The sequence below is a fragment of the Cyanistes caeruleus genome, chromosome 21 (genome assembly GCF_971803275.1).
Source record: "Cyanistes caeruleus chromosome 21, bCyaCae1.hap1.1, whole genome shotgun sequence".
NCBI lineage: Eukaryota > Metazoa > Chordata > Aves > Passeriformes > Paridae > Cyanistes > Cyanistes caeruleus.
In genome coordinates this window covers 8,762,448-8,790,387 of record NC_141721.1, presented here as the reverse complement: position 1 = coordinate 8,790,387, position 27,940 = coordinate 8,762,448, and the positions used below count along the sequence as shown (strand labels likewise).

The following is a 27,940-nucleotide window of genomic DNA, read 5'->3' as shown; positions in this document are numbered from 1 at the left end:
CCCGGTGGGATCAGCCCCGGTGGGATCAGCACCAATGGGATCAGCCCCGGTGGGATCAGCCCCGGTGGGATCAGCACCAATGGGATCAGCACCAATGGGATCAGCCCCGGTGGGATCAGCCCCGGTGGGATCAGCACCAATGGGATCAGCACCAATGGGATCAGTACCAATGGGATCAGCCCCGGTGGATCAGCACCAGCCCTGTCCATGGCCGGACCCAGCGCTGGGCAGCCCCAGCAGCCCCACACGATCCCGGTGTGTGTTTTGAAGCTCGGTTTATGCACTGCGGCCAGGCCCGGTGCACACAGCCTTCCTGCAGCCAGCCTTTCCTGGTCACTAGGTGCAGCCCTCAGCTTGGGAATGAGCTGAGGGGAAGGAAAACGCATCCCTGCTTCCATCTCGCAGCCTGGCGAAGGAAGGGGGCAGTAAATTTCCACGGCAGACTGGCAGCCAGCAGGTATCCCCGGGTTCGGACATCTCCAGCCCCATCCCCAGCCCGCCCCGGGCTGTTCTCAGCTGCTGCTTTCCTTAAAACGCTGGGAAAGCAAAACTGCAGTCCCTGTGGAGGAGAGGAATTCCAAACGGAGCTGCTGGAGCTGCTCCAAGGCCTGGGCAGGCCCTGGGCTCTGCACTCCCCACGGCACCGAGGCTTTCTCCAGCGTTTGATGCTTTTGACATTTAAGGCAAGAATACCTTGACTTTTTCCAGGCTTTTCTTTCACAGGGAAGGTTTCCGAGCCACGCATGAGGCCGGAAAGCTCCAATCCTGCCAGGAAACGAAATCTGGCGCAGGACAGGAGGATGCTGTGCTATCCCTGCAAGGGAGGGGGATGCTGCGTGTGCCCCCCAGCCCTGCCGCTGCTTCCCCAGGGATGGCTCGTTGGATTCTTGAGGAAATCACTGGGCACAACTTCAGCCCCATCAGGAGCAGGGAGGCAGCAAACCAGGGCAGATTTGGGGTGTTTGCATCTGAGGGGCACAGCTGGAGCTGGGCTAGAGCTGCCCCTTCCCTCCCCAGCCCCCTTTCTTTCTTCTTCCCCCTGTAAAGAGCAGAAAAATACACTGTTAAAAAATATACGTGTATATGTGTTAATAGTACAACAGGACTTTATTATAGGAATTACTATTAAACATCTTTAAGAAAAAAAATCACTTATGGAAATAAATTCTCAAATAACCACACTCACAGACATCACAGATTGTTTTGTTTTGTTCTTTTGAAACGTTTTTGTAGAGAAATGATACAAACATCACTGAGAATTGTACATTATTATGTAAGAAATGCATTTGGCTCCCAGCCAGGTTTGTGGCCGTTCCACTCCTAAGACCTGACTTTTTGTGTTTTACAGGACACAAAAACAACCCCGCTCCATTAAAATGATGTTTTGTGCCTCCAAGATATTTTGCCACGGCTACAGAGTGACATCATCCAGAGGCTGTGCCGGGCCTGGGATGTTCCAGGGCAACTTGTTGGGTGGGGGTGGTGGCCAAGCCGTGCCCAGGGCCCTGTGGTGGCCACGGTGTTTTTGGTGCAGGGTCAGAGCCAGTGGGGCTGGGCACTGGCACCCACCTGCCCCCTCCCCAGCTCATGGCCCCCGGCCACCTTTCCTTGCTGTCCCTTTCTCAGCGGGAGCAGAGGGTGCCAGACACCTCGGGGATGTGTTCAGAAAGCAGAGGCAGCTGCTGGCCCGGGACTGCTCCACCACAAGCCTCGGCTGGCTTACAGAGGTGACTCAGGACGTGTCCCCTAAGGAGCAGCCTGGGGAGGGGCAGGGTCCCCCTCTTTGCCCTGAAGCCAGTGGTGCAGCAGGACTCACCTGTGGCCCTGTGCCAGCCTCAGGAAAGCTCAGCCCATCCCTGAACCCTGCACGGGCCAGCCCAGCCCTCCTGCCAGCACCTCCTGCTCTGGGAAAGAATTCCCTTCCCGCCCCTTGGTGCTTCCTGCGCTCATGGAAATTTTGCTGGGACTGAATCCCTCGGTAGCTAAGAGGCGCTGGAATGGTGACAAGCTGATCTGCTTCCAAGTTTGATTTTCTTCCAAATATGCAGAGCTGCTTTGGACTGGGAAGGAGTAACAGCAGCCTCCTCCGGCCCCCAGCGCCATCAGAGGGTAGGGAAGGAGCCCCTCCTCTTCAGCACTCTCAGAATGGAAGTCCCACACAGGGATTAGAGGTTCTTCCATTCCCTGATTCACCCACAGCCCCTTGCACCCCGAGCCAGGTGTTCCTCCAGACCCACATCCTTCCCTGGGCAGGGCAGAGCAGCCTGGGCACGCTGTGGGACAGCCAGTGTGGCTTGGGCTGGCCCAAACCTGTCACTGCTGTCACGACTCAGGATGTGCTCTTCAGTCCTTCAAAAGCAAAGGAGAGGACACCAAAACTGGTGTGGGCTGGCCGGGATGGCAATTCTGCTGCTCTGATTTTAGGAACCCAAAGCTTGCTGGCATCCCAGGGTGCTCCCAGCCCACTGCATCCTGCCCTGGCCCTAAGCACCCCAGAACTCATCTGAGCACTGGTGCTGCAGCAGAGTTTTGTGCTATGGAGACATCACCCAGACCCTGCAGACACCTGGAAGCACCCCAGACACCTGGAAGCAGCCCTGCCCCTGGCCAGGAACCAGGAGAACGTGAAGTGATGCCCCGATCCCCACGGCTGGCGGGGACAGCAGCGCTCAACAGGTGCAGCAGCTGCAGCGCTGGCGGGGGAGGAACTCTTGGCGTCCACTTCAAAGGCACATGGGCTCTGCTGGGATTGAAGAGGAGCCCGCCGGGAGCCAGCGCCTGCAAGGGGGACTTTGTTACCAAACCCTGCGGAGAGGCAGGGAAAACACTTGCGTGAGTGTCTGATGGCTGGGGCTTCTTCGTCTGCCGCCTTCACAGCTCCAATCCTGCAACATTTGTGCTGGTTGGCGGGAGCCAGAGAGTGAAACAGGCACGTCTAGAGCCACCTCCTGCATTTGGCAGGGAATGCTGTGCCGATAAAGGAGAAGAAAATGTGCTGGCGGGAGCGAATTCTGACTTTACGCTCGTCACTCATTACTTACACAGCAAAGGAATTTGTTTATGTAATTATTTTTAGCCTGACAGCATCTCCGAGAGCTGCAGGATTCTGGCGCTGTGGGCACGAGGCAGGGGCTCTGCTCCTGCCCCACACCAAACGCAGCGGTGCCCCCAAGCCCTGGTACAAAGTCTCTGTGCTGGAAACACCTCCAGCAGCCCTGCCAACCCCTGGCTCAGGCTTTGCCTCTTACCTACAGCATCCCTGGGGGCATCCCTGGAGCTTCCAGACTCCAGGACCACCCCTAGCACCCCAGACGTGGCTGGATGTGTCCTGCTCCATCAGTGAGGGTTAAACTGGTGTGAAATCCAGCCTTTGGTGCTGCCCCACGGTGGCACAAATCTTCCCAACTTCAAGGCAGTTGTAGCAATGCCGAAGGCAAAGGTTTAATTCAAAGTGAAATGCCTAGGAAAAGAAGGCCTTTCCTTTATAAACAATTTATATTATTTGACTATTACCTGATCTGAATCTCTGCTCATTACTCCTAGCAATAATAGACAACAGCTGTTAGCTTCCCTTTCTCACGTGGTTTTTGTTCCGGTGTGCGCAGAGTGAAGTTACATCAGACCACTACAGATATGTTCAGGAGTGCTCCGGCCAAGCAGACCCCACGTGTGAGTGCATCCTCGTTAGTACAACTGATTTCAGACTGATTTCATTCCTCCTGCACCGAGAGAGCAGGTGGGGCTGCTCCTCCCCAGCCTGAGCTCCCCTGGCTCCTCCACAGCCGCTCGCAGCAGCTGCCCGCCTTTTTTTTTTTTTCCTTTTTTTTTTTTTTCCTTTTTGGCTGATTTCCTCGATAGGAAAAGTTGTTTTCAAACCACTGGTAAGAAAACTTTGTGCCTCACTTCGATACTTGTACTTCAGAGGAGTACAGCAGCAGAGGGGGAACAGCCAAAATCTGGGTGATTTGTTGGGTGAGATTTTCCTTTTTCAGCCATCTCCTGCTGAAGCCTCGTGCACGTCCTGTGCCAGCAAAAACCCCCAGTGCTGGGACCTGCAGGGAGGGGAAGAGAACAGCACATGCTCAGCCTCAGCCACACAGTGACAGCACCTGGGGCTGTCCCAGCCACGGCACCCTCGGCCACTGATGGGGCTCGTCCCCACCCAGACACGCTCTGGATCCAGCCCAAAGCTCATGGCTGCTCCTCCAGCCAGGCCAGGCCGTTCACACCGCAGTGATCATCCATCCCCAAGTGCCTCTCACCGTTTACTGCCCTGCCTTCGGCGTCTCCTCCTCCTCCCGGAGCTGCTGCTGCCGCCGTGCTTGGAAATCTTCATCTGAAAGGCAGAGGCAGGAGGGGGCTATAGCCAGCTCCACACCAGGGCACCACTGCACCCCGGTCCCAGCTCTGGGGAGGAGCCCCCGGGGGAGGCAGCCGAGCTTTCCCCAGGGCAGGGTTTCCTTGCTCAGAGTGAGAATTCCCAGTGGGACTTAGGAAGTTTCTACCAGAACAAGCCTGAGAACACTGGATGGAGGCTCTGGCCCACAGGGGTATTTCTGCCAGGCATTCACACCTGCGCCAGCCCTGGGGTGATGCGGGGCCAGGCACCACGGGACCCAGCCGTGCCAAGCACAGCATGCCCAGAACAGGCACGGCCTGGCACAGCATTCCTTACCATATGCATGTCCCTCCACGTCATCCAGAAGATTTGCTGTGGAAGCTGCTGTCCCCATCCTGCGCCCTCCGCTAAGGAAAACCAGTTGTGGGGCCAGGACGTGGCCATGGCACCATGGTCACCCTTCCCAGCCCATGCTCCAGCTACAGAGGTGCCCTTGGGGAGCCCCCAGGAGCACCTGAGTGAGGACCCCCCCCTGCCCCACAGCTCTGCAGCCCCTTTCAGGATACACCTGGTGCTTCAACAAGTGTTTTCTTTTTGATTTCCTCATCTTCGTCTTCTCGGAGAAGGCTCTGGCGAGTTCAAACAGCTTCTTGCGCGTGGCTGGAGGGAAGCAGCAGGGTGAGAGTCTTGCCCAAAGACCCTTCCCAAAGGTGCCAGGGGCAGTGGGGAGGAGAGAGGCAGGGCCAGGGTGTGAGAGCCACCCGCTCCCCAAGAGCGTGTGGCGATGCCCTGGGTTTGCCAGACTTGGAGAGAGAGACAGGGACACCTTGGTCCCTGCTAAGAGCTGCTGATGTTTTACCCTTTTGCTGGGATTTTCACCACCTTCCTTACCCACCCCTCCCAGCATTCCCAGTGCTGCAGCCCAGCTGAGGCCGCCCAAGGACCTTGGTCTAGTTTGTGGTGGAAAAGCAGGCTGTGACTTCTCAGAGAAAGGTTTGGGAGAGTGCCAGGTACCGCAGCCATCTCCCCTTGCCCACCCCACTCCCAGCTCCCCTCCAGCCCTGCCAGCTCGGGCCCTGCACACCCACTCACATTTTCCCATGTGTTTGAGTTTGTCTCGGAATAAGGCATCGTCGGACACGGCACCGCCGGCCTCGCTGGTTGCAGAGGGAGCTACGTCACCTGTGAGGCAAACATCTGGTCACTGGTGAGGGGGGCTCGGACAAATCACTTCCATGACCCAATTCCAGCACCAGCAAAGGGCAGAGCTGGGCAAGAGCAGTTGGGATGAAGGTGCTGGCATGTGGGGCTGGCTCTGGATGGGGACCCTCTGGGCCCAGGGGTGCAGAGCCATGGGCTGGCAGCACATCCTCAGGGGTGATCAGTCCCAGCACCAATACCTCCCTCCAGGGTCAGCAGCCCCAAATTCCCCCCAGAGCGCTCTGGGTACTGCACTGTGGGTCAGGAGCAAGCCCAGCTTGGCTGGGGGAGCAGAGACCCATGTCCCTGTTGCCAGGTTGGTGAGCCCAGCTGGAGCCCTGCCAGGCTGCCCAGGCTGGCCCAACCCTGTGCGGGGCCATCGACAGACAGCAGCTCTAATTCTGATCTGGGCAGCTGCTCTGCTCCGAGGTTAATCAGGATTACCCGGGAACAGTCATTATGCCTCCAGGCACAATCCTCTGCTGCAGCCCAGGCACGGAGGGCAGGGATGGATGGAGGCAGGATGCAGGAGCACCTCTATGTGGGGAGGGCAGGAGCATCCACCCTGACCCACCAGCTCTTCTCCCATGCTGGGAGGGCAGCAGGGAGGGATCAGCCAGTTTCCTCCCCCCACAGACACTCTGGAGGTAGCTGGGCAGAGGGATGGGAATGCAGGGGCTGTGGGGGAACCTGCTGTGGAGAGACAATGCTCACATCTGTCTTGGAAGTTACCTGATAATACAGAGGAGAAACCAAAGTCGTTGCTGACAGCAACACTGGTCGACTTGGATTTTTTTGACTCATATTTCAATCGATCTGAAAAGCAAAAAGCGCAGCACCCGCTCGATCAGACCCTCGAGGCAGAGCACATGGCTCTGCTCCCCTCTGAGCCCCGTGGCTGCCGAGGGACAGGCTGGTGGCAAGGCAGGGAGCTGGGGCTTTGTTTCGGCCCACAAGCACTTTGATGGGAGCCCGCAGCAGCAGAGGAACTGCCCACCCACCACAAGCACACGATGAGCACACCCGTGGTTTTCCTGCCACCCGCGGTGACAGTGCTGCCAGGACCCTGCAAAGCACCACTGAGGTGACTGGGGAGGGCTCAGAGCACATTTCCAAAGCTCCTTGTTATGGATTCTGCTGGGCTCTGCCAGAGATGCTGCAGAGGGGTGGGCAGGGGCAGGAGAGCAGGAGTCCAGGGAGCAGCCCACCAGTGCGGGCAGCTCAGACCGCCAGCCCCCAGCCCGGCCTCATCCTGTACCGGCTCTGCTTTGGCACAAGCCCTGATCCCACGGACAGGGCAATGCTGCCAGCAGCCAGTGTCACAGCAGGGCACATGCCCAAAAAGCAGAAGTTTCTGAAGGCCTTTTTCACCTCTCTCCAGGGCGAGAAGGAAATCCCGGTTCCTCTGGAGCTCCTTCATGAACTCTTCATTCTGCAGGAAGAGCGCGATCCGCTCGTCCTCCAAGTACTGCTTCCATCGCCGCTCCTGCTCCAGGGAGCCCTGGCCCCGTGAGCCCAGCCCCCGTGGCACAGGCTGCCGGCAGCTGTGGGAGCCCTGGGGAGGCAAACGTGGCACAGCTGGGGTGGTGCCAGGCTCAGGGGGTCCCTGCAGCAGCACCCCGGGCTGAGCTCGGCCTTCTGTCCCTCCGTTATACCGCAGCTCCCCCAGCCCCGGTGGCCACGAGCTGCTGCTCGCCGAGGGGACCCTCCCTCCCCTACCCAACAGCCCAGGGCAAAAGGGACAAAGGGGGACAGGCCATCACTGCCTCTGCCCCTTGGGAAGGAGGACAGGGCAGAGGGGACAGACATCCCACTGGGAACCTTTTGGAGCTCCTTTTGCAGAGCGCAGGCCAGCACGGAGTTTTAACTTTAAAACATGGGGTTGTGCCATAACAGCACCTGGTGTGGAGGAAGGAGAAGGGTCTCAGCAGCATGGCTGCTTTATTTCCCATCTCTAAAGAGCAGAGTCTGCAATGTCCTGCTGACAAACGTCCCTGCACGAGGCACGTCACGCCTCGCACCTGGGGAGCAGCACAGCCGCGCGCTGCGGCACGGCCTCATCCCTGCCTACAATATTTATCTGATTTGTAGCTGCTCCCAGAGAGCCATAAAAAGCAAAAGCACACAATTACTGGGGAAAGAAAAGGGCAGCTGCTCCTCTCCTCCCCCTGAGCCCAAATGAATTGGCACGCTCCTATTCCCAGAAAGGTAATAGAGCCTGTGGAGCTCAACTTGCAGAGCAATCATTCATGAAAACGTGGCAGGCTGCCTTTGGAGATGAAACGGGAGGGGGGAGCAGGGTACCTGCAGCCCCCTCAGTCCCTCACCACACCAGAAGGGTGCTGGATCCATTTAGGGGTTCCTGTGTTAGCAAAGAGCCGAGGGATGCCTTGGATTGTGGCTGGAGCTGATCTGGATGCCCCTTGTTCCCCATGGGATGCTGCCTGTTGCCTGCTCTGCTGCAGGCACCCAAACCTTGTGGCTTAAAACAACCATGGAGCACATGAGGACTCTGATTTCCCAGGGGCAAATCCTCTGGCTTGTACTAGGTTTCCCACCCAAATTCCACTGTAGCAGCCCTCAAGTGCCCTGGCAGTGCTGCTCTCCTTAGGAACATTCCTGGTCCTGCTGATCCTCCCCAGAGCAGCAGGCAAAATTTTCAAATAATTGAAAATATTAGGTGCCAATGGCACGGTGGCATTTCTGGCACTAATCACTGGGATAACAGCAGGAAAAATACCAAAGCTTTGCTGAGAGCTCTTTCACACCTTGCCCACTTCAGTCTCTTGAACAGGACACACTCTGAAAACTGTTGGTTTAGTCCACACCTGGTACCCAGCTGCTTCCAGCGTGCTGGTGCTGCAAGCTCGGGGTGGCTGAGGAGGGGGATGGCGCTCCATGCCAGCCCACTGAGCAGGGCTGGAAGGGGTGGCTGAGCCTCACCTGTGCGCCGGCCGTCTGCTGGGGCAGGATGCGCAGGAAGTCCTCGGGGAGGTTGCCCAGGAGCGGCGGGTTCCAGTTCCTGTAGTGCGCGGTGCTGCCGGGGCCGGGCGCGTCCGTCCTGCGGGGCAAGCACAGGCAGCACCTCTGGTGAGGAGAAACCCAGCAACACCTGCTGTGGCAGTGTGGCACAGCAGGGCCTGGCACAGCAGGGCCTGGCACAGCAGGGCCTGGCACAGCAGGGCCTGGCACAGCAGGGCCTGGCACAGCAGGGCCTGGCACAGCAGGGCCTGCCCAGCTCCACAAGCAGTCCTGGAAACCACAAAACCCCAGCACAAAACCCCAAACCTGCAGCGTTAGTGTCAGCTCTGGAGAGTGAAAGGCTTTCCTAGAGCGTTTGGAATCTTTGGGAGCTGCATTTCAAGCCTTGCTGGGTTTTCCTTCTCCCTGTTTCACAGACTCCCAAAAACCAGCCTGGCAGAGCCCCAGCCCTGCAGGGATTTGCCCACGAAGCTGACAAACGTCTCTCACCAGAGGTCACACCCAGCCTGCAGAGGGCAGGGGCTGGCACAGAGGTGCCCCGGGCTCACATTTGCTGTCCCACAGGACAGGTGTGTGCCGAGGAGCCGGAGCGGGGCCGGCTGCCCAGCACCTGGTGTTTTCCAGCAGAGGCGAGCGCTCTCCGCCCCCAGGAGCTGATTTTTGCCATTCCACACGCTGCCGGAGCAGCTTTCCGGCCCTTCAGCTGTCCGTGGCATTTTTGAGCCAGCTGTGAGCTTCATTCAACTCCCTTGGCTTTGTCTCGCTCGGCTCTATAAGCAGCAGGGCCAGAGGGCCGTGCCAGGGCCAGCTGACCCCCGTGTGCTGGCACAGGGTGCCCCAGGAGCGGGAGCTGTGCGGGGCTGGGGCTCACCTGGGCGGGGGCGTGGGTGGGGCACCGGGGTAGCGGCTGCCCAAGGCCTGGCTCTCGTAGGCGGGAGGGGAATACACAGGAGGGGGCTCCTCGTCCGAGCTGTCCGGCTCCAGGGTCCGCTCCAAGATCTGCAGGGTGAGAGGATGGGGTGAGGGCAGGACAGGGAAATGCTCCCCAGCACGCCAGGGCCCCACGTGCAGCAGCAAAACAGGGATGGCACAGGCTGAATGCTGCTGCAGCCTCCTGGCACTGGACCTCCTGCATCCAGCGGGGTTCTGGTGGAGTCTGCAGGAGTTCCAGGGGAAGAGGGTAGGTGAGCCTATCCTTTGGTGCACACAGCCCCGGGGAGTCTCTCTGACAGCAGCAGAAGGGTCTCTGCTGGGTTTTGGGGCAAGGGAGAGCGGGGAGGACACTTGGCTTGAGCCTGAAGCACTGCCCAAGACAACTTTTGGCCCGGCTCATCCGGGCACTCAAAGCTCTGCCTGCCTGCAGCAGTTGAGTAGCACCATGGGCAGGCAGGAGGAGGCAGGATGAGACTGAGGTGCCCACTCACGGCAAGCCAGCTGTGGCAGCCAGAGACCAAACAGGGGACCCCTCGCGGGTTACCTCGGGGGGGATGCTGTCCTCCGAGTCCGAGCTGTCGTCACAGCCGCTGCCGTCCAGGTTCATCTGCAGAAGCTGGTCGATGGTGGCGTCCACGGCGCCGTTGTTGGCTCTCAAGACGCACTCGATGATGTCGTAGTCCATGTTGGGGAACATGGTCTTGAAGTCCTCCATGGCCTGGTTGAACTCCAGGCGCCGCACCTGCCTGGCAGGGCGGCTGTTGTTGAGCTCCTGGGCGGAGGAGCCGCCGCCGCTGCTGCTCCGGCGGAACAGGCTCGTCATGGCGGGGCGGCTGTGGGGGCTCAGCGTGCTCTGCTCCCGGCTGTGCCCGTGGCCCTCCTCACGGGGGGCTGCCCCGGCTGCCAGCCGGGACCATGGGTGGGCAGCGGGGGTCCCGCTCCCCGCGGCCGGCGGCTCCGCACGTCAGCCCCCGGCACACGGCTGCATCCTCCCACCTGCGGAGGGGACACGGCACAGAGTCACCCAGGGCACAGAGTCACCCAGGGCACAGAGTCACCCAGGGGACAGCACCCAGAGGTTCCCCTGCTGTTCCACCCATCCCACCGCATCCTCGTGGGAATGAGCCATCCCTGCGGCGGGCCCGGCACGCCGGAGCGTGGATGTGCCTCGCCAGGAGCTGTACCAACAAAATGCAAGGCAAGAAAAATGGCATTACTTCCACTGTCCAGGGCTACCCACATTTAACGTTTCCAGGTCTGACATGTATTTATAAACACAGTACAATCACTCTCTAAAATAAAACATGGAGTCAGCTCAGAGAGTGTCAGAGCGGGGGGCTAAAATGCTCTGCAGCACGGCAAATCGACCCTTTGGAAAAGCCACCAAATCCAAGATTAACATTCACTTTAAAACCATAAACAGATTATACAGCTACTGCTTCTCGTTTGAAAATGCAGGGCCAAATTCAGTTCTGGATTAACTCCACTGTTTGAAACAGAATTACCCCAGGAACACTTTTGATCCATAATATCATTTTCAAAGGCCTTTTCCTAAGCGGCAGGCAGAGAGTTCAGGATAACTGTCCCTAAATGGTATTTAATGCAGAAGAACGTGCCAAGCACATTTCTTAGCAAAATGGTATAATCAGATTCCAAGCCATTAAGAGGAGCGGTCACCTCTGAAGGTCACCTGGGCTCTCCCCTGCCCAGCAAGACCGTGTGTGACAGCCGTGTCCCCAGCGCTCGGCCCCTGTGCCAGCCCACAGCCCTGAGCTTCTCCAAGGGTTTCCAGAGGCTTCCAGGGGCTGCTGAGAATGAAACACACTTGCAATACACGGGGAACTCAGCGGGAACTCGGGGAGAAAAAGTTCACTTTTTGCCACACTGCTTAACCCCCATCCCCAGGGACAGCGCTGCTCTGGCTCAGTACCAGAGGAATCATGGGGATGATTCCTGCTCCAGGCACGCTCTGCTCTCCTTCCTTGGCTTTTTGTAATCCTGGAAGCATTTGCATTTGGAGGCACCACAGCAGCAGCCCTGTGCTAACACCAGAACCCAACCAGTCGCTGCACCTCAGTCCCTGGGCTGGGCACGGTGCCAGGGGCCATCCAGTGCCACCTTCCCTGGCACATGCTCCCAGGCAGGACAGCACCCAGGGAAAAGCAGCAGCAGAATTACTGTCAGGCACAAGGGGCCATTTCCAAACAGCACCAGGAGCCCCTGGCTCGCTCCTGCTCACTAATTATATCCATTTAACTGGTCACTCAGCCAGGAACTGTCCCCATCCCAGTAATTCTCAGGATCAGCTTGCCAGGAGCCAGGCATGGAGCAGCGCTGTGCGAGCAGAGCAGGAACAATTCCGACAGCTCTGCCCGGCTCTATTCACTGAGGACAAATAAATCCACTGGAGTCAATTAATAAAACACTGCTGCTCCGTTCCTCCTCCGCTCCCCTGACTCATTCCCAGCAAAGAGCCGGCATTGTTCACACCTCTGGAATTATACTTTAATTGCAATATTGCATGGCTGGTTTAGTCACGTATTAAATTGAGTTGTAACACATTCACAGGGTACACACCTCCTTACAAGATTTGGCTACTCCAAGAGATGGGGAACGAGCCTGGACAGCCACGGGAACACGGTTTATACTGGATACACACACAAGATCCACAGATGGAGATGAGAGTTCCTGTGGAGAACCATAGGCTCAGCAATGCTGTGCCAGCCCACTAACCTCAAATAACAAAATAACCCCCCAAAATCAGGCTGCAAATCCCCAGATCTCCATGAAGTAACCAAAGTACCTGTGGCTGGGGAAGCTTTGTCTCCCAGCATTTGACCTTGAGTGTGCATTTAAAAGCTTCCCTGTAAGCATGAGGGCCATGCTGTGCCAGGCACTGGCAATCCCCCTGCCAGCCCTCTGGGCTCCTGTTGCCAGCACCAGCTCTGAGCACAGCAACCTGCTGAGCCATGGAAATCTCCAGGTCAGAAGATGAACAAAATTAGGGATGCGGACAAGATATTTTACACCAGAAAGGCTCCGCTGCACATCTGGCTTCTAACAGTCCCAAGGGAATGTGTTGGGACCTTCCCTGCCCTGAGATACACCCCAGGAATTCGAGTCTGGCAGGGACTACTGAAGGCACAGACCAGGGCAGTTCACATGCCCTAAAGGCTTTTAAACCTATTTTTCAAAGTCTAGCTGCAAATCCAAAGAAATGCAAATCACTACACCAGCATGAGTTAAAACCCGGGGAAAAGCAAGTGGCCCCGTTGGCAGGAGTTGATTTAAAAGATCAACAGGTGTTCCGAGGATCCTCCCCAATTCCTGCGTGTCTGCAGCAGCGTTCAGATGAGCAGTGGAGAGGGCAGCGGGACCCCGGCGGCAGCTGGGGAAGGGGCTCAACATTTTCCTGGCCCTTATTTCGGTGATGTCAGTGAGGGGCTGGGAGGATGCCAGGGAAAGCAAAATCCTTTGGATTTCCCAAAAAGGAAAGAAGAAGCTGGCGTGTGACTGCAGCCCACTGGGGGCACGGGCTGGGCTCCTCTTCCCTTCCTGTGCAGAACCAGGCTGTGATGACTCCTTCGGCTGCTGCCTGTTCAGTTTTCTCCCTGCCTGACAACAGCTCCCACAAAAGGACCCTGAATGCTGTTATTCATCCACCAAACCCAGGCACAGGCATAATCCTTCGTCCTTCTGCTGCACCCATCACAGGAGGAGCTTAAAGGCTTTGTGAGCTCCTGGTCCGCGTGTCCCCGTGCCACAGGTCACAGAGAGCAGGGACACTGGTGTGGCTGGCACTGCCCCTGTGCCTCCACCAGCCCTGGCAGCACAGGATAAACCCTCCTGTCCTGGCAGTGTCCGGTCCTGGCTCACCCCAGCTGAGGCACCTCAGCATCCAGCACTGCTGGCTGTCCTGGCAGCGCCCTGTGCCATGGAGAAAGTGCCAGTGACATGGCTGGGCCAGGCCCAGCGCTGGGCAAGGAGGGGCTGCCACGATGCCACATCCACACCAGCTTTTATCCAAGTGCCTCCACACGCTGGGACAGGGCTGGCGCTGAAAACGCTGTGTTTTGGTGTCACTGCATAGCCAGGACAGCACAGGACACTTTCCTACACAGCTCCACAGCTGCTGTCTCACTGCACACTGTGCTCAGGCACCGGCACATCTTTGGCTGCAGCCCCTGCCCTTAACTCACCACTCAAAAGCACAAAATACACCAAACACAAGCTGGCCGTGGCAGCTCCCCCCTGCCAGCCCAGGGGTTCACTCTGCTCTCCTCCCACCCAAACTTCCAGTCACTTGCACAACTGAGAGCCGCCCTTGCCAGAGCTGAGGAGGAGACCAGAGCCAGGAGAATGCCCCAGTTGGGCTCCTGGGGAGGGATAATGCTCACAGCCCGGGAGGAGCATCCTCCTGTGCCCCTGGCATCCTGCCTGGGGACGGCTGCTCTCACCCAGCCCCAGCAGCAGGCACTCAGTGCCTCCCAAAAACGGGCTCTTCCCATGGAGGGAAGAAGCTCTGGAGCAGGCACGGTGTGAAGTGGAGGCTGCCAGCCCTCAGCTGCCCGGGAAGAGCAGCTGGATAATCCCAGGGGTCGGTCAGACCGGGAATGTCGTGCTGGAAGCAGCAGTTGCTCAGCTCCGTGAGGAACAGCCTGACCCGAGGAGCCAGCAGCTGGAAAAGCATCAGGACTGATCACTCACAGCCCTCTCTGCTCAGGGAAGAGCCTTGGCACCAAGTGCAAACGAGAATGTTCCCTTCCCCAGAGTCTGCTGCGGCTCAGCCAGCAGATGGGATTGCTCAAACACTGCCCAGCCCCTTGTCCCCTGCTATTGCCACGCTGTGTTCATGGATCAGCCCAGCAAACACACCCGAGCCGGGATGGGGGTGACAGCTCCGAGTGCTGGGTCCCCCCAGCCCTGCACTCCCCAGCCCCCAGGGCCATCCCGGGGTGCCTGCAAGCCCAGGCCTGTGGTGCCTCAGCTGGGGATGCAGAACAGACGTGCAAAAGCATTTCCATGCACAGGATTATTTGGAGAAAAGGGCTGACAGCTCCCCCAGTTCCTGGAGGGAAGACTCTTGGAAGAAGTCTCAAAACTCAAGGATGTTAAACTAGAAATAATGGCTCTGTCCAGAGCAGATGTGCTGAGTTCTGCTGCAGCCAGGCCCCTGCACAGGGATTGCTCAATGTGGGAACGAGGAGTGTGGGAATGTGACTGCCCAGCAGCTGCAGGTGTCACTATAATAGGACTGAAATTGGGATGAAAAGTAAATGATCAGGAACAGAAATTATGCTATTCTTTACCACCAAACACACCAAGGATGTGCAGGACGGGCCCCTACCAGTCTCTCCTAAATCCCCTTGTCACCTTCCTCTCTGCCTCAGGGGATGCTGTGCACCCCTCCTGGGCCCACAGCCTGGGAAAATTGCTCCGAGCAAATCCTTTCTCATGGAAACAAATAAGCACCTGAGGATCTCCTTTAGTACTTGTTCTACTGCGTATTAAAATGGCTGGGTTTAAGCCCTTTTCAAAAGCAACAGCAATCAGGGAAGGCGAGCACAAGTAAGCCCTGCTTGGGAACCTGTGCAGCACGTAACTCTCTGCAACAGGGAATTCCCCTCTGGGCTCTATGGAAAAGTGCAGAGGAACCAGGAGAGCCATGGAGAGATCCCAATGCCAGCACAGCACGGTCAGCATTCCTGCCCAGGTGGTCTCTGCGTTCCTGGGGAGCCCGTGGAGCTCTGAACACTCAATATCCACAGTGCAGAGATGCAGCGGCTGCTCTCCCACCAGGGCTGGCCATGCCCTCCTCCCGGACAGATTTATGGCAGCCCTTTGTGAGCCGACCAGATGTCAGCTCTCCAAAGCACCCAGCTGGCTCCTAAACCAACAAAACCCCGATAAAAAACCCGGGGGGTTTTAAACTCAGCTGGGACTGCAGAGCCAGGCGGGGCAGCGCCGGGGACCCCTCGGAGCACCCACCTTGCCCTGGCAGTGCGGGATCCTCAGGGCTGCCGGGGGCTCCCGGTGCCCCCAGCCCTCTGTGCCAGCCCCCTGCCCTCGGCATTGTGCAGCGCTAATCCCCGGCTTTCACACGTTTTCCACGGCAGGAGCACAGCCCCCGCCCCAAACTAAGCCCACATTAATGAGGCAGCACTAGATCCTCTTCCAGGAGTCGCCTGCCTTGCGAGGCCGCCTTGCGCTGGTTTCATTGAAGGTAATTTGATCTTGGTAGGACGACATTCCTAAAATAGTTGAGGGAATTCAAACATGAAATAAGGTTTCCAGGAAGGGATTAAAAAAAAAAAATAGGTCAAGCAAGTGTGAGCGATTAAAGTGACCCGGCATCCCTTTGTACGGTTTTACTGCGACTCTGTTCAACTCTATCTTGCATCAAGGTGTAATAAATTAGATCCAAGAGGTGGCCCAAAGCAGAGGCCGATATAAGATGATTGCGGGAGGTGGCTGCTGTCGGTGACCTTTCCTCCCCTGCCTTTCAGTGCCGACATCAAACAGGGCCCAGCTGAGCTCAGCTCAGAGCTCGGCAAGGGCGCACGCGACTGCGGCACGGCCAGCGCTGCCCATGGCCCACTGCCCATCCCAACTCCCTGCCTCACTTTACCCATCCCAACTCCCTGCCTCACTTTACCCATCCCAACTCCCTGCCTCACTTTACCCATCCCAACTCCCTGCCTCACTTTACCCATCCCAACTCTGCCTCACTTTACCCATCCCAACTCTGCCTCACTTTACCCATCCCCAACTCCCTGCCTCACTTTACCCATCCCAACTCCCTGCCTCACTGCCCATCCCAACTCCCTGCCTCACTTTACCCATCCCAACTCCCTGCCTCACTTTACCCATCCCAACTCCCTGCCTCACTGCCCATCCCAACTCCCTGCCTCACTTTACCCATCCCCAACTCCCTGCCTCACTTTACCCAGCCCCAACTCCCTGCCTCACTGCCCATCCCAACTCTGCCTCACTTTACCCATCCCCAACTCTGCCTCACTTTACCCATCCCCAACTCTGCCTCACTTTACCCATCCCCAACTCTGCCTCACTGCCCATCCCAACTCCCTGCCTCACTTTACCCATCCCAACTCTGCCTCACTTTACCCATCCCCAACTCCCTGCCTCACTGCCCATCCCAACTCCCTGCCTCACTTTACCCATCCCCAACTCTGCCTCACTTTACCCATCCCCAACTCTGCCTCACTGCCCATCCCAACTCCCTGCCTCACTTTACCCATCCCCAACTCCCTGCCTCACTGCCCATCCCAACTCCCTGCCTCACTTTACCCATCCCAACTCCCTGCCTCACTTTACCCAGCCCCAACTCCCTGCCTCACTGCCCATCCCAACTCCCTGCCTCACTTTACCCATCCCAACTCCCTGCCTCACTTTACCCATCCCAACTCCCTGCCTCACTTTACCCAGCCCCAACTCCCTGCCTCACTGCCCATCCCAACTCCCTGCCTCACTTTACCCATCCCAACTCCCTGCCTCACTTTACCCATCCCAACTCCCTGCCTCACTTTACCCATCCCAACTCCCTGCCTCACTTTACCCATCCCAACTCCCTGCCTCACTTTACCCATCCCCAACTCTGCCTCACTTTACCCATCCCAACTCCCTGCCTCACTTTACCCAGCCCCAACTCCCTGCCTCACTTTACCCATCCCAACTCCCTGCCTCACTTTACCCATCCCAACTCCCTGCCTCACTTTACCCATCCCAACTCCCTGCCTCACTTTACCCATCCCCAACTCTGCCTCACTTTACCCATCCCCAACTCCCTGCCTCACTTTACCCATCCCCAACTCCCTGCCTCACCTTACCCATCCTTGACTCCCTGTCTCACTTTACCCACCCCAAACTCCCTGCCTCACTTTACCCATCCCCGACTCCCTGCCTCACTTTACCCATCCCCAAGGCTGGCAGGAGGGAAGCTCTGTGCCCGCTGTTGTCCCCCTGGCGCCCTTCATCGCACAAACCCGTCTTTAACTGCTTATTCCTCTTCTCCCTCTGTGCTCCCAGCTCGGCAGAAAGGCGCTGGGAAGCAGCTGGGAGTGAAAGAAAATAAAAATTACTGTGGGCACAAAGGTGTGTGGCATTCCCTGGGGACCGGGCTCAGGGCAGGGTGTGTGGAGGACTCGCTGCCAGGCAATTTTTGGGTTAGGTTTGGGGAGCTGGGGAACATGGACCTGGCTGGGGGCAGGGTCAGCCCCGCTCCCTGGATAATTAGCGTGGCTGATTCCAATTGCTAATTTGCCATTATAGGTCAAGGGTCACAGAAATTAAAGGATGGGAGGGAAAAAGGGAGAAAGAACCTGAGTAGAGGCAGTCCCTTCCCCTCCATCTCTCTGCATAGCAGGAACATACTGGAATGGACTGGGATCAGACTGGGCTGGCCCTGCCCCAGAGCATCTCTGCAGGATTTGGCCCTGGGCATCCCACAAAGGCAGGGACAGGCTGGGACAGGCAGGGACAGGCTGGGACAAGCAGGGACAGGCTGTGCACGGCAGGCCCAGCCTCCAGCATCTCCGGTGGCTGCTCTCCTGCCATCGGGGTTTAAGGGCCGTCGCTCACTGTGCAAAGGAAAAATCCTGTATTGATTCACCCAGAGCTCTGGAGCACAGACCGCACCAGTTTCTATGGAAACAAAATTAGTGGAGTAAAACTCTCCCTGCCAGCACACGGTGAATTATTCACCAGGACAGGCCCCTGGCCAGAGGGGCTGCTGAGAAGATTTAAAGGTGATCACAGAGCGGCTGCTGCGATCCCCTTCCCTCGGGGACCAAACCACAGCCAGGGAGGATGAAAGGCCCTGGGTTTCCACGCCATGTGTGTGGTGGGAAGGTCCTGCACCTCCCTCACCACATCCACAGCCCCCAGGGTCCCCAGGGAGAGGATGAGGGCTTCTCCCTCACATCCCCCAGTGCCAGCCCCCTGCACCACGGCACTGCAGTAACACATGGCACAAAAAGTGTCACTGAGTGATGTCACCTGCCTTGCACCAGCCACCCTGTGGTCACCCATCCCTGGCACCCAGGATGAGCCCGTGAGGGCAGGACCGGCCGCAGCCTGGCTCATCCCACAGAGCCTCCCAGCACGGCGAGCCAAGAGCCAGGGAAGAAAGGGACTAATTAAGTCACAAAGAGAGGAGGGTTTTTTTATGAGTCACTAAGCCATATGGCAGATGCAAACTATCCCGGGAAAGCGCCGAGCCAACAATCCAGCGCTGCCGTACCCTCGTTGTCCTGGGACACGGTGTCACGCTGTAATTGCACCGGGCCTTTGTCCCCCCTCGTGCCGGGTGACATTGCTCAGCAGAGGAGAACCTGCCTGAAAGGCTACACCTCACCAGGGACAGGTATTTAATTAAGGCCCTACGTCAGGCCCCTGCTGCCAACCAGCACAGGCTGCTCCATCCCGGCACAGCCCAGACTGTGGGGCGGAGAAAAGCCCTGAAAGGAGGAAGGTTGAGTTTGCTCCATCACAGCACATCACAGAAATTACACAGGACGCTAACCTGGATTTGAAGCCAGGCCAAGGCTCAGAGAAACTCTCAGTCTCCTCAGCAGCAGAGTCACTCCTGTGCCAGCACAGCCCAGGTCTGGGTGGCAAAGGGACCCAGACCCTCAGCAGTGGCTCTGCTTGATTCCCCTTTGCCCAGCCACAACAGGTCACACTCTTCCCCAATATCCCATCTTGCTTCTCTTTCATTAGTTTTAAGTTTGCATAACTAATTCAGGTACATCCATCCCAACTGATTTGCACTGATCGTGGCAATCACCAGCCAGGGAGGTTAAAAGCCACAAGGACTTTAGAAGGAACAGTTTAGGCTCCAGGAGCAGGGAATCCTCCCCAAAGATTGTCCCCCATCCCCACCTCTGCCTTACGGCACCAGCACGTGCTCCCCGTGACCCATCTCCATCACCAGAGCTTCAGCCACGCTTCTCTCCGTTTTCTGGAGATGATCTCCCTATTTTCCCCCTGCTGAGCCCTGCTCTCCCTGAGCCAAGGACAGGCTCCATCCCGGAGTGTTTGTGTGCCCATCAGTGTGTGCCTTCCCTGGGGAAGTGAGAGCGAGGGCAGGGATCGACCAGCTGTCAGGCAGAAGGAAGAAATACCACTTCCAGGAGTCAGAGCTCATTTCCCAGCAATAAAAGCAGGCTAGGGCTGGAAAAAAGTACCACTAATGGGGATGCACATCCCACACCACTCCAGCTGCCGATAGGAAAGTACCCAGGGGCTGTAGCTTGGAAAAATAAAAGCCATTACAAGGCTTGGTTTTAAGTAGCACAGCTGTAGATTAGGCCCAGATCAGGGCATAAAGGATCTGCCATTCCCTACATGGATTATTGCTGTGGATGATGCCCTCCATGTGCCAACCTTGGCTCCTGGCTCCAAGTTATGGCTCCTCCAGCAGATGGAGAAGAAAACCTTACTGTTTCCTTCCAGGGAGGGCAACGGCTCAGATCAGCATCTGCCCTTAACTGCTCCACTCTCCATCCTCCTCGGCCCCATTATCCCCACTCCACCCACACACTGCTCTGGGGACGCCAAGGCAGAGCCAGCATCTCCAGTGCTCCTAATGCCACCTAGAAAGGAAGACTTGACGAGTTTGTGCTTCCTGGAGTTACTTGTGGGTGGATTGTACCTCCTTTCCCATCTATTCTCAGTGTGTTTTGGTGAGGAGGGTCCTCACTGCTGAGCGGGCAGCCTGCCTTCCCTCTGCCAGGCTCACACCCCCCAAGCAGGGGTGTGAGACAGTTCTACCTCCCCAAAACAACCCTGGAGATCCAGGCAGACCCCAGGGGCTGGGACATGCTCAGGCCCAGCCAGGGGCCAGTTCCTGCAAGGCAGTTACTCTGGGTTTTAAGAACACACTTATTTGTTTGTTTGTTGCTGGGCAACTGAGAGGATGGAAAAAATGTCAATGTCATATTGTCACCTATGAGTCACCGCTCAGCACGGGTCGAGATGCCCCGGTCCTGCTGCCACCGAGAGTGGGGAGCCCGGAAAAAGGGCCTGAGGCTCCCCAAAAGCAGCTCACTCCAGCTCTCTCTGCCTGTCTGGCCCTGCTCTGACACCTTCCCCATCCCCACAGATGGGCACTTGAGCAGCCTGGCCACATCAGTGGCCTGCGGACATCGGTGGCCCAGGGACAACTTTCCGAGCCTCAGGAAGGCGAGGAAGGGATTTGCATTCCTATTTGCATTTCCTAATTGCGCCTGCGGGTTTCCTGGGGCAGCGGCTGGCTCTGGTTTCCATGGCAGGTTTTGTGCGGACCTGGAGAAGCGAGGGAGGCACAAAGAGGCCACAATGGACCTGCCACTCACCCGCATCAAAGGCGGCCGGCGGGGCGGGCCGGGGGCACCGCAGCCTGTCCCCCCGGCTCCCCCAGCTCCGGGGGACCCCCGGGACAGGGGACAGGGTGGCTGGTGGCCCATGCTCCGGGACAGCCGCGCTTCCAGCGGTGAGGATGCTTGACGGAGGAGCGCAGAGGCAGCAGCTGCTCCGCGCCCGTCGGAAGTGGTGCAAGAGCTGGACCCAGATGTTCCCCCTGTTCTCATTTCCTGTTATTTTCAGCCAGCTTTCCACCCAGCTGGGTGGGTTGCTTTCTCCTTCCCTCTCCATGCAGGGACCGGCTGGCTGTGCCCATCCAGCTCCCGTGCTGGCCCCGGGGAACGGGCAGAACAAAACAGGGACCTGGGCACACCTGGTCCCCACACCGCTGCCACAAGCCCCGTGGCACTGAGCAGAGGTGAGGCTCCAGCCAGTGTCCATCTGCCAGCCTGGCCACGGTGACAGAGATATTGCTACCACAACCAGAGAGGGACCCATCTCTGCCTCGCACACCTGTGAAGGGCTCTGTGCTATTATTTCAAGGTTTTTAGTTTTTTTTCTTATTTTATAGCTACCAGTTATAATCACCATCACCTTGTGCTGCCCCAAAGCCTCTCAGCTCTGACCACGAGCACCCCGCAAGCGAGTCCACCCACAGGGTTAGGGCAGAGCCCCCTTCCCGCATGTCCCACCCCGAGATTTTACCCTCACGGCACAAACCCTGACCATGAATCACCCTTCGGATGCCCTCCTGGCCATCCCACTCGGAATGCCAGCATGCCCCGTTACCTGTGCCCCGCAGAGGCTGCTGCTGCAGGCAGACAAGCACCAGCACCCACCGTCATGCTGCTGCTGCTCCCCGGGGCTCGGGGAACCACAGCACCGGCACCACGGCAAAGCCGCTCGGCCGCGCCACCGACGCGGTCAGGTGTCGGCGCGTTTTGTTCTCTTACTTTTGGCATTTGAAAACTCTTTTGTAATAAAATGCTGGAAAAGTCCAAACTTTCCCAGGAACTCTGTAGCTGGGAAGAGGATGGGCACCTTTGACAGAAATAATTTTGGCTGCTCTGACACCAGGAATGGGCTGTGGCCATGAATTGGTGCACAAGGCTCTGCCAGCATCAGGCACATCCTCATCAGGTGCACAGCTACCAGGAGGTGATGGCAGGGTCTCCTCTGCCATAACGACCACCAGAAGCTTCCCACTCCCCCCAGCAGCAGCACCAGGCAATCTCCACTCCCAGAGGGCTCCCCTGGGGTCTCATTGCCCCAGTGCCGCACTCCCGCCGAGCGCTTCCACAGGAAAACCTCAGTGAAAACCACAAAAAGCTTCTCAGCGGAGCAGACGCCGCTTCAGCCTGCGTTCTTGGAGATGGAGGAGGAGGATGTGAGGAAAGCCACAGCTTCCCCAGCCGCGGGGCAGCCCCGCCAGCAAAGCCCCAGCGGCAGCCTCGGGGGTCAGCCCAGGATGGTGGTTCTCCCGTGGAAATCCTGACGGCTCCAGCCCCCATGTTTGTTGTCAGTGGCAGCAGCAGGAGGAGGTGTGAGGAGGAGGAGGTGCGACTCCACTGCTTTTTAAGAAAATAATAAAAAAGAGCCTTTCCAACCCGCCTGAGAGACAGACGGCAGGAGAGCACTGCTTTGAGCGCTGACTTGCACTTTACTCCTTCTCCATCGCTGTCTGCCCACAACCCACTGGCAGCAATTTCAGCGCTGGACAGGAACCCCAGGTGAGGATCAGCCTGGCAGGACGGTGCCCTCCATCCTGATGGAGGATGACAGATGTGGCTGAGCTGGGCACCGGGTCGGGGGCTCACAAATGACCCTGGTCACCCAGGAGGTGACCACCACTGCTGTGGCACACCAGGGCCCCGCCAATTCCTGCACCAAGCCATGACCCACCCGGCGGGGATGGCAGAGTGTGAGGTGTGCTGCTCCATGAACGCGGCGCAGGGGACAGGGACGATGTCCAGCAGCAGGAAGCCAGCAAATCCAAAGCTCCAGCGCAGGGAGGGGTCACGCTCGGGGACCGGCGATGCTGCGGGGCTGAGCGGGACGCGGGTCCAGCCCCACGGCCGAGCCCGCCGGCCGCGCCCGGCTCCGGCCGGGGATGGCAGCCTCGGCCCCGGGTCGGGCCGCTGGGCTCGGCCGCCCCCGCCGCCCCGCGGGCTCCGCACGCGGGACCCTCCCGAGCCCGGCGGCCGCGGGGCCCCACGGCCTCCGCGGCGGAGCCGAGCAGCCGGAGCAGCGGCGGGGCCGTGCCGGGGCTGCGGGCCCCGCTGCTCGGCTCCGGAGCGGCGGCCGGGCGGCTGCAACAGGCGCGGCCCCCGCTCCGACCCCGGCGCTCCGCCCGGGCCCCGGTAGAGGCCGAGGCGGCGGCGCCCCCGCTCCCCCAGCCCCGGCGGGGCCCGCGCGGCTCCGGGCCCGACCCGCGCAGGCCGAGCTGCACCGCCCGCCCCGGCCCGGCCCGGCCCCGGCCCCAGCCCTGCCCGGTTCAGCCCGGCCCGGCCCGGCCCGGCCCGGCCCGGCGCACAAAGAGCCCCGGCCCGCCCCCCCTTACCGGCGGTCGGCGCCGCGCTGCGGGGGCGGCGGCGGGCGGCTCCAGTCACGCCGGGAACCATGGAAAGGAGCCGGGACGGGAGACGTACGTGGCGGGCGGGCGGGGGCGGCCGTGCCCGGCAGCGGGGGGCGGCGCGGCGGGGCCGGGGCCGGGGCCGGGGCCGGGGCCGGGCCGGGCCGGGCCGGGGGGAGCGGGGCCGCGCCGAGAGGCTGCGGGGGCGGGGGGCGTGCGGGGCCCTCGGGACTGCGGCGTCTCCCCGGGCCGGAGTCCCCCCGGGGGCAGAGCGGAGCTCGATTCGGCCCGGCCGGGGGCACCGCGGGGCGGCACCGCCCGGCCCCGCCGCTCCCCGAGGTCAGACAGCCCTGGCCGGGTCCTGAGGATCTCGGGGTTCCCTCGCTGTCCCCAGGCATCCCCTGCGCCTCCAGCCATGAGGTCGGCACCTCTGGCCCTGAGTGGCCTGGGGGCCAGTGTGTGGGGGGAGCAGCATCCCATGGATGGATCCCATGGACGGATGGATCCCATGGATGGATGGATGGATCCCAGCTCTCCAGGCTGGCTCTCAGCCTCTTCCACACCTTTGGAATGTCCCAGGCTCCTGGAGCCTGGACCTCCAGTCTCGTGGTAAGGTAGGGGAGAGAGCACTGCTGCCCCACAGCTGAGCATCCCAGAGAGGTTACAACCAAGTATCAGTTGGAGCAGACAGAAAACAGCCGTCCCCATATCGCGTGCTCTGGCTGACAGCTCAGGATGGGAAGCGATCTCCTCTTACGAATTACAGGAGCCCGTTTACACAGGGCAAACACTTCCCATTCCACAGAGACCAGAGCGAGACCACAAACAGCAGCAGCTCAGAGCCTCCACTTCCCTCGTGGTTCTCCAAACCTTCCAGACATGCTGCAGGAAGAACTCCACACCTCTGGCACCACGGCCTCCCACAGCACCCTGCCACAGCCAGAGACTGCTCGGGTGCACAGCTGTGGGTGCTGGAGCCCAAGCACAGCTGTGGGATGGTCCAGAGCTCTCACAGGACAGCTCTTCGTGCTGAGATTTGTCCCACTCCATCATGTCATCTGTGTCTGGGAGCTGAGCAGTCCTGGGTAAGGACGTGGAAGGCTCTGACAGGGAACACAGAGCAAGAGTGGAAATACTGGAGGCAAACCTTCGGCTTTCAGCGTGTACTGAACATGTGCCTCATCATTCTCTTCCCCAAGTTAGCGCAGATCAGACTCTTTGGAGGCACAGCGCCTTGCAGTGAGCTTTGGTGGCTGCAATCTCCTCCTAATCCAGGCTTGTTTCGGGAAAAACAGGCAATTTTATATCCCTTTGATATGGGTCTTAGCTGCTAATGATGCTAGGAAGTAAAAAGAAATGGGCATAGAAATACACAACTATGAAGAGTTAAAATAATGAATTTAATTCAGCCAATTCCAACAAAATTGGTAATTCCCTGAGAAACAAACCTTGCACAGAAAACACAGAACAGAAATGGTTTCATCTTGACAGCTGGTGAGAACAACTGGGTGAAAAGGTGAATGGAATATTTCTGACTTCTCTGGAAAACAAAAGGTTTCACACATCCTGAAAATGCCCTATTTTTGACTAAATGGGTCGGCTTGGGAGGGAGTGATTGTAAATGCTCTGCAAGGAAAGCACAGGTCTGTGCTCTGACACAACCTGTGACTGCAGATGCCAAATGTCTGGTTTTCAGAAAGCACTGATGCTTCCCTAAAGGAAAAGCTGGGACTTCTAAAAATCACAGAAACATGGAACAGTTTGGGCTGGAAGGGAAACTCAAAGCTCATCTCATTCTAATCCCCCACCAAGAGCAGGACACATTCCACCAGATTAGCCCAGAAACCTGAAGAACAAAACCAAAAAAAGTTATTATTTTTAAGAATCATAAGCCTGGCTTGTCCAGTGGTCCTGATTTGGGTTTTGGGGCGATGCAGAGTGTGATGAAAGGACGCGAGGCTGCCGCTGTCGCCAGGCGTGTGGAGGGAGCTGGCTGGACAGCCTGGCTCAGCTCCTCCAGCACTGAAATACTCTTTCCAAAGCAATACCAAAAAAGGTTTGTTTCTAGGTCAGGACCTCAGCACTCAATTTTAACCAGGGGCTGACAGTCCAGTCTGAACACAGCTGTAAAATGGATTCGAGGGAAAAGCTTTGGCATTCCTTTTGTAATTAGAAAACAGCCACTGAGCTGTGTGCCTTTAAAGGTGAAAGCTATTTTTGACATAAAAATTAGCACGTAGTTCCTCTGTCATCCCTCAGCTGCTGCTCTGGGAGCTGGGAGCGAACAATCCAAAGATAAGCAAGAAGTATAAACATGCTGAATTATACAAATAGGTAGAAGGGGATCAGGTTTAATTTGATTTATTCTCTGACAGTTAGGAGACAAAGAGATTTATTTTTACACTTTTTCTCCTAGAAAGCACTGGTTAAAAGGTTCATTTATGCACTGAAACCCCAATGGCATTTAAAAACTTGAAGTGCTTTTAATAGCTGCCTTTTGAAAATACTGTTTAATCTATTTTTGAGATGGATAAACTAAGCTACCAATGAAGCAGGGCAGGAGTTTCTGGAAGGGCCCAGCAGTGAGAAACTGTCGTTCATTTCTCAACAACTCGGCTCCTGTGCAGGGACCCTGAGATAAAAACTACCACAGCGCTCGATGCTTTAAAAACTTGAGTGTCCTTTAAACTCCAATTTTCTCTCTTTGGTGGGAATCTGACCCTGACAGCCTTGAAAGTGAACCCCAGGCAGTTTTCGGGATGCAGCTCAGAGTGGCTGTTTCTAAAATAAAAGTGAGGGAAGAGTGAGCAGAACTTGGAGGCTTATCAGCACCCGGAATGCCCTGGCTAATCCTCAGCAGCCCCGGCCCCTTTATGTAACCTGGGATTGCTGCAGCTCAACAGTTTACTGGGGTCTGGGTGGTTTTCTTTAAACCTCTTGTGGACAAATGCAAACACATAAAATACTTCTTTCTTCTGCCTCTCTAAGGAAAAAATTGTTTTAAGAGAGAAAAAAAAGTTTTATTTGTATCAAGGGCTAATAGAATTAAACTCATACGCTGAGACTAAAATGTGTTTCTCTCTGATCCATCGTGACTGAACCGAACCTTCCCAATTTACAACTCAGGTGTAACTCTTCAAAAAAAAGGGTTGAATCCCAAATTTCTCTTGACCCCAAACACTCTCTGGAAGTGTTGGGGTGTTCCAAAGAAAGAGAAAAGCAGCCCTTTTATAGCATTTATATGCATTTCTGGCAGCGTGGCTGGCTGTGCTGCAATACTTACGTCCCTGTGGCCGCTGCCCCGCGGCTCTCCTTGCCCGGAGGACGCCTTTCCGTGCCCTCCATCTGACTGCTCTGACTTTCCACGGCACACATCCTTCCAAGGCAAAACGCAACTCTCAGACTCCCGGCCGGCACTAAGCCATTCACCTCACGCTGAATGCTTACGGAAACTTCAGAAGGAAAAAAATAAACCCCCTATTGAACTCCTTGCAATCGGAGACCTGAATGGGCTCGATATAAACCCCACTCGAACCAGCGGCAGCAATAGGCTTCCCTGGATGTTGGATTCCATCCAGCTTAAAAGTTTCCATGAAATAAACTAGGCTAAGCGCATCAGCTGCATAGAAACTAACTCGGTGTAACAGGAGCATCTGTTCTTCGCATCCACCATTTTCTTAGAGCCTTAACTCGGCGGCGCTGTGGCGGCGCGAGGTGCCAGCGGATCCCCGGCCGCACCGCCACGGGCACGGACACGGATCAGCAGGGAGCATGCACATCATATAAACTACTGGACCAGGTAGCTTTTGTTTGTCAGAAAAACAGCTTAATGTATTTGCAAGGATGGCATTACAGAGCGAAGTCAATGTCCGCACTGAGACAGCGGAGGAGCACACCTCGGACCCATTAATACACGGTACAAAGCAAATGTTTACCCAAGTACAAATGAAACAGGTCGACAATTAGCTAATGCAGCTTTGTGGACATAAACCAGGTACAGTCGAGCAGAACCAACATAAAATAAAAAGGAAACAGCCCTTTTCCTACACCACGCTAAGAGCACCGTGGTTAGTGGTTTGGGAAGCCTCTGTCACGGTGAAAAATTTCCTTGCCGGTGTTTAATGTGTTTATTCTACTGCTACACTGCTGGGATAAAAATAACAGCTGGCTGTACAAGGGACCCACTGTCAATACTGCAGTAATTGACAACATACAATTAAGTCTCACACCTGTTTATTGTAAGTAATTCATAGATAACCACTTCTAGTACACATTTTCATATTGGCTTTTAATGCTTTTGTTCTCTTTTTTTTTTTCCTTAAGCTCAGGGATATCCAAATTTCATCTAAGGGTCATCACTGTGGTTACCCAGACCCAGAAGGCTGTACCTACTTGGGGAAACTGGTGCAAGGTGGTGTCGTGGCCAGGGATGACAGAGATGGCTGGGGAGCTACAGGTCCCAACATGCAGGACGGTGTGGAGGTGGCAGCGGGGCCGGGGCAGCGGGGTTGGGGACATGCGCTGGCGGGCTGGCTGTGCTCGCCGGGCTCTAC

At 57.3% G+C, this 27,940-nt stretch overlaps 1 protein-coding gene and 1 long non-coding RNA gene across 2 annotated transcripts; one reads left to right on the top strand and one right to left on the bottom strand.

Moving 5' to 3' along the window:
* Positions 1-1,086: 1,086 nt before the first annotated feature.
* On the bottom strand, positions 1,087-23,503 carry CUEDC1 (CUE domain containing 1). Its single transcript, XM_086860005.1, has 12 exons — positions 23,376-23,503; positions 12,032-12,142; positions 9,999-10,450; positions 9,393-9,520; positions 8,483-8,600; positions 6,911-7,094; positions 6,272-6,355; positions 5,432-5,521; positions 4,906-4,999; positions 4,676-4,734; positions 4,263-4,336; positions 1,087-4,052 (listed from the first exon to the last, which is right to left on the bottom strand). Exons 3-11 carry the CDS (start codon positions 10,275-10,277, stop codon positions 4,266-4,268), a joined length of 1,107 nt encoding a protein of 368 aa, XP_086716131.1. The 5' UTR covers positions 10,278-10,450; positions 12,032-12,142; positions 23,376-23,503; the 3' UTR covers positions 1,087-4,052; positions 4,263-4,265.
* Positions 23,382-27,754, top strand: LOC147649646 (uncharacterized). Its single transcript, XR_015278582.1, has 2 exons — positions 23,382-23,459; positions 27,711-27,754. It is a non-coding gene; the product is annotated as an uncharacterized LOC147649646 (long non-coding RNA).
* The last annotated feature ends 186 nt before the right edge of the window (positions 27,755-27,940 follow it).

Excerpts from the sequence above, each read along its gene's own strand:
- CUEDC1 (XM_086860005.1), bottom strand. The coding sequence starts at position 10,277 with ATGACGAGCCTGTTCCGCCGGAGCAGCAGCGGCGGCGGCTCCTCCGCC. Across the intron at positions 9,521-9,998 it reads AGGACAGCATCCCCCCCGAG|ATCTTGGAGCGGACCCTGGA; the intron begins GTAACCCGCGAG and ends CTCACCCTGCAG. Across the intron at positions 8,601-9,392 it reads CCACCCACGCCCCCGCCCAG|GACGGACGCGCCCGGCCCCG; the intron begins GTGAGCCCCAGC and ends CTTGCCCCGCAG.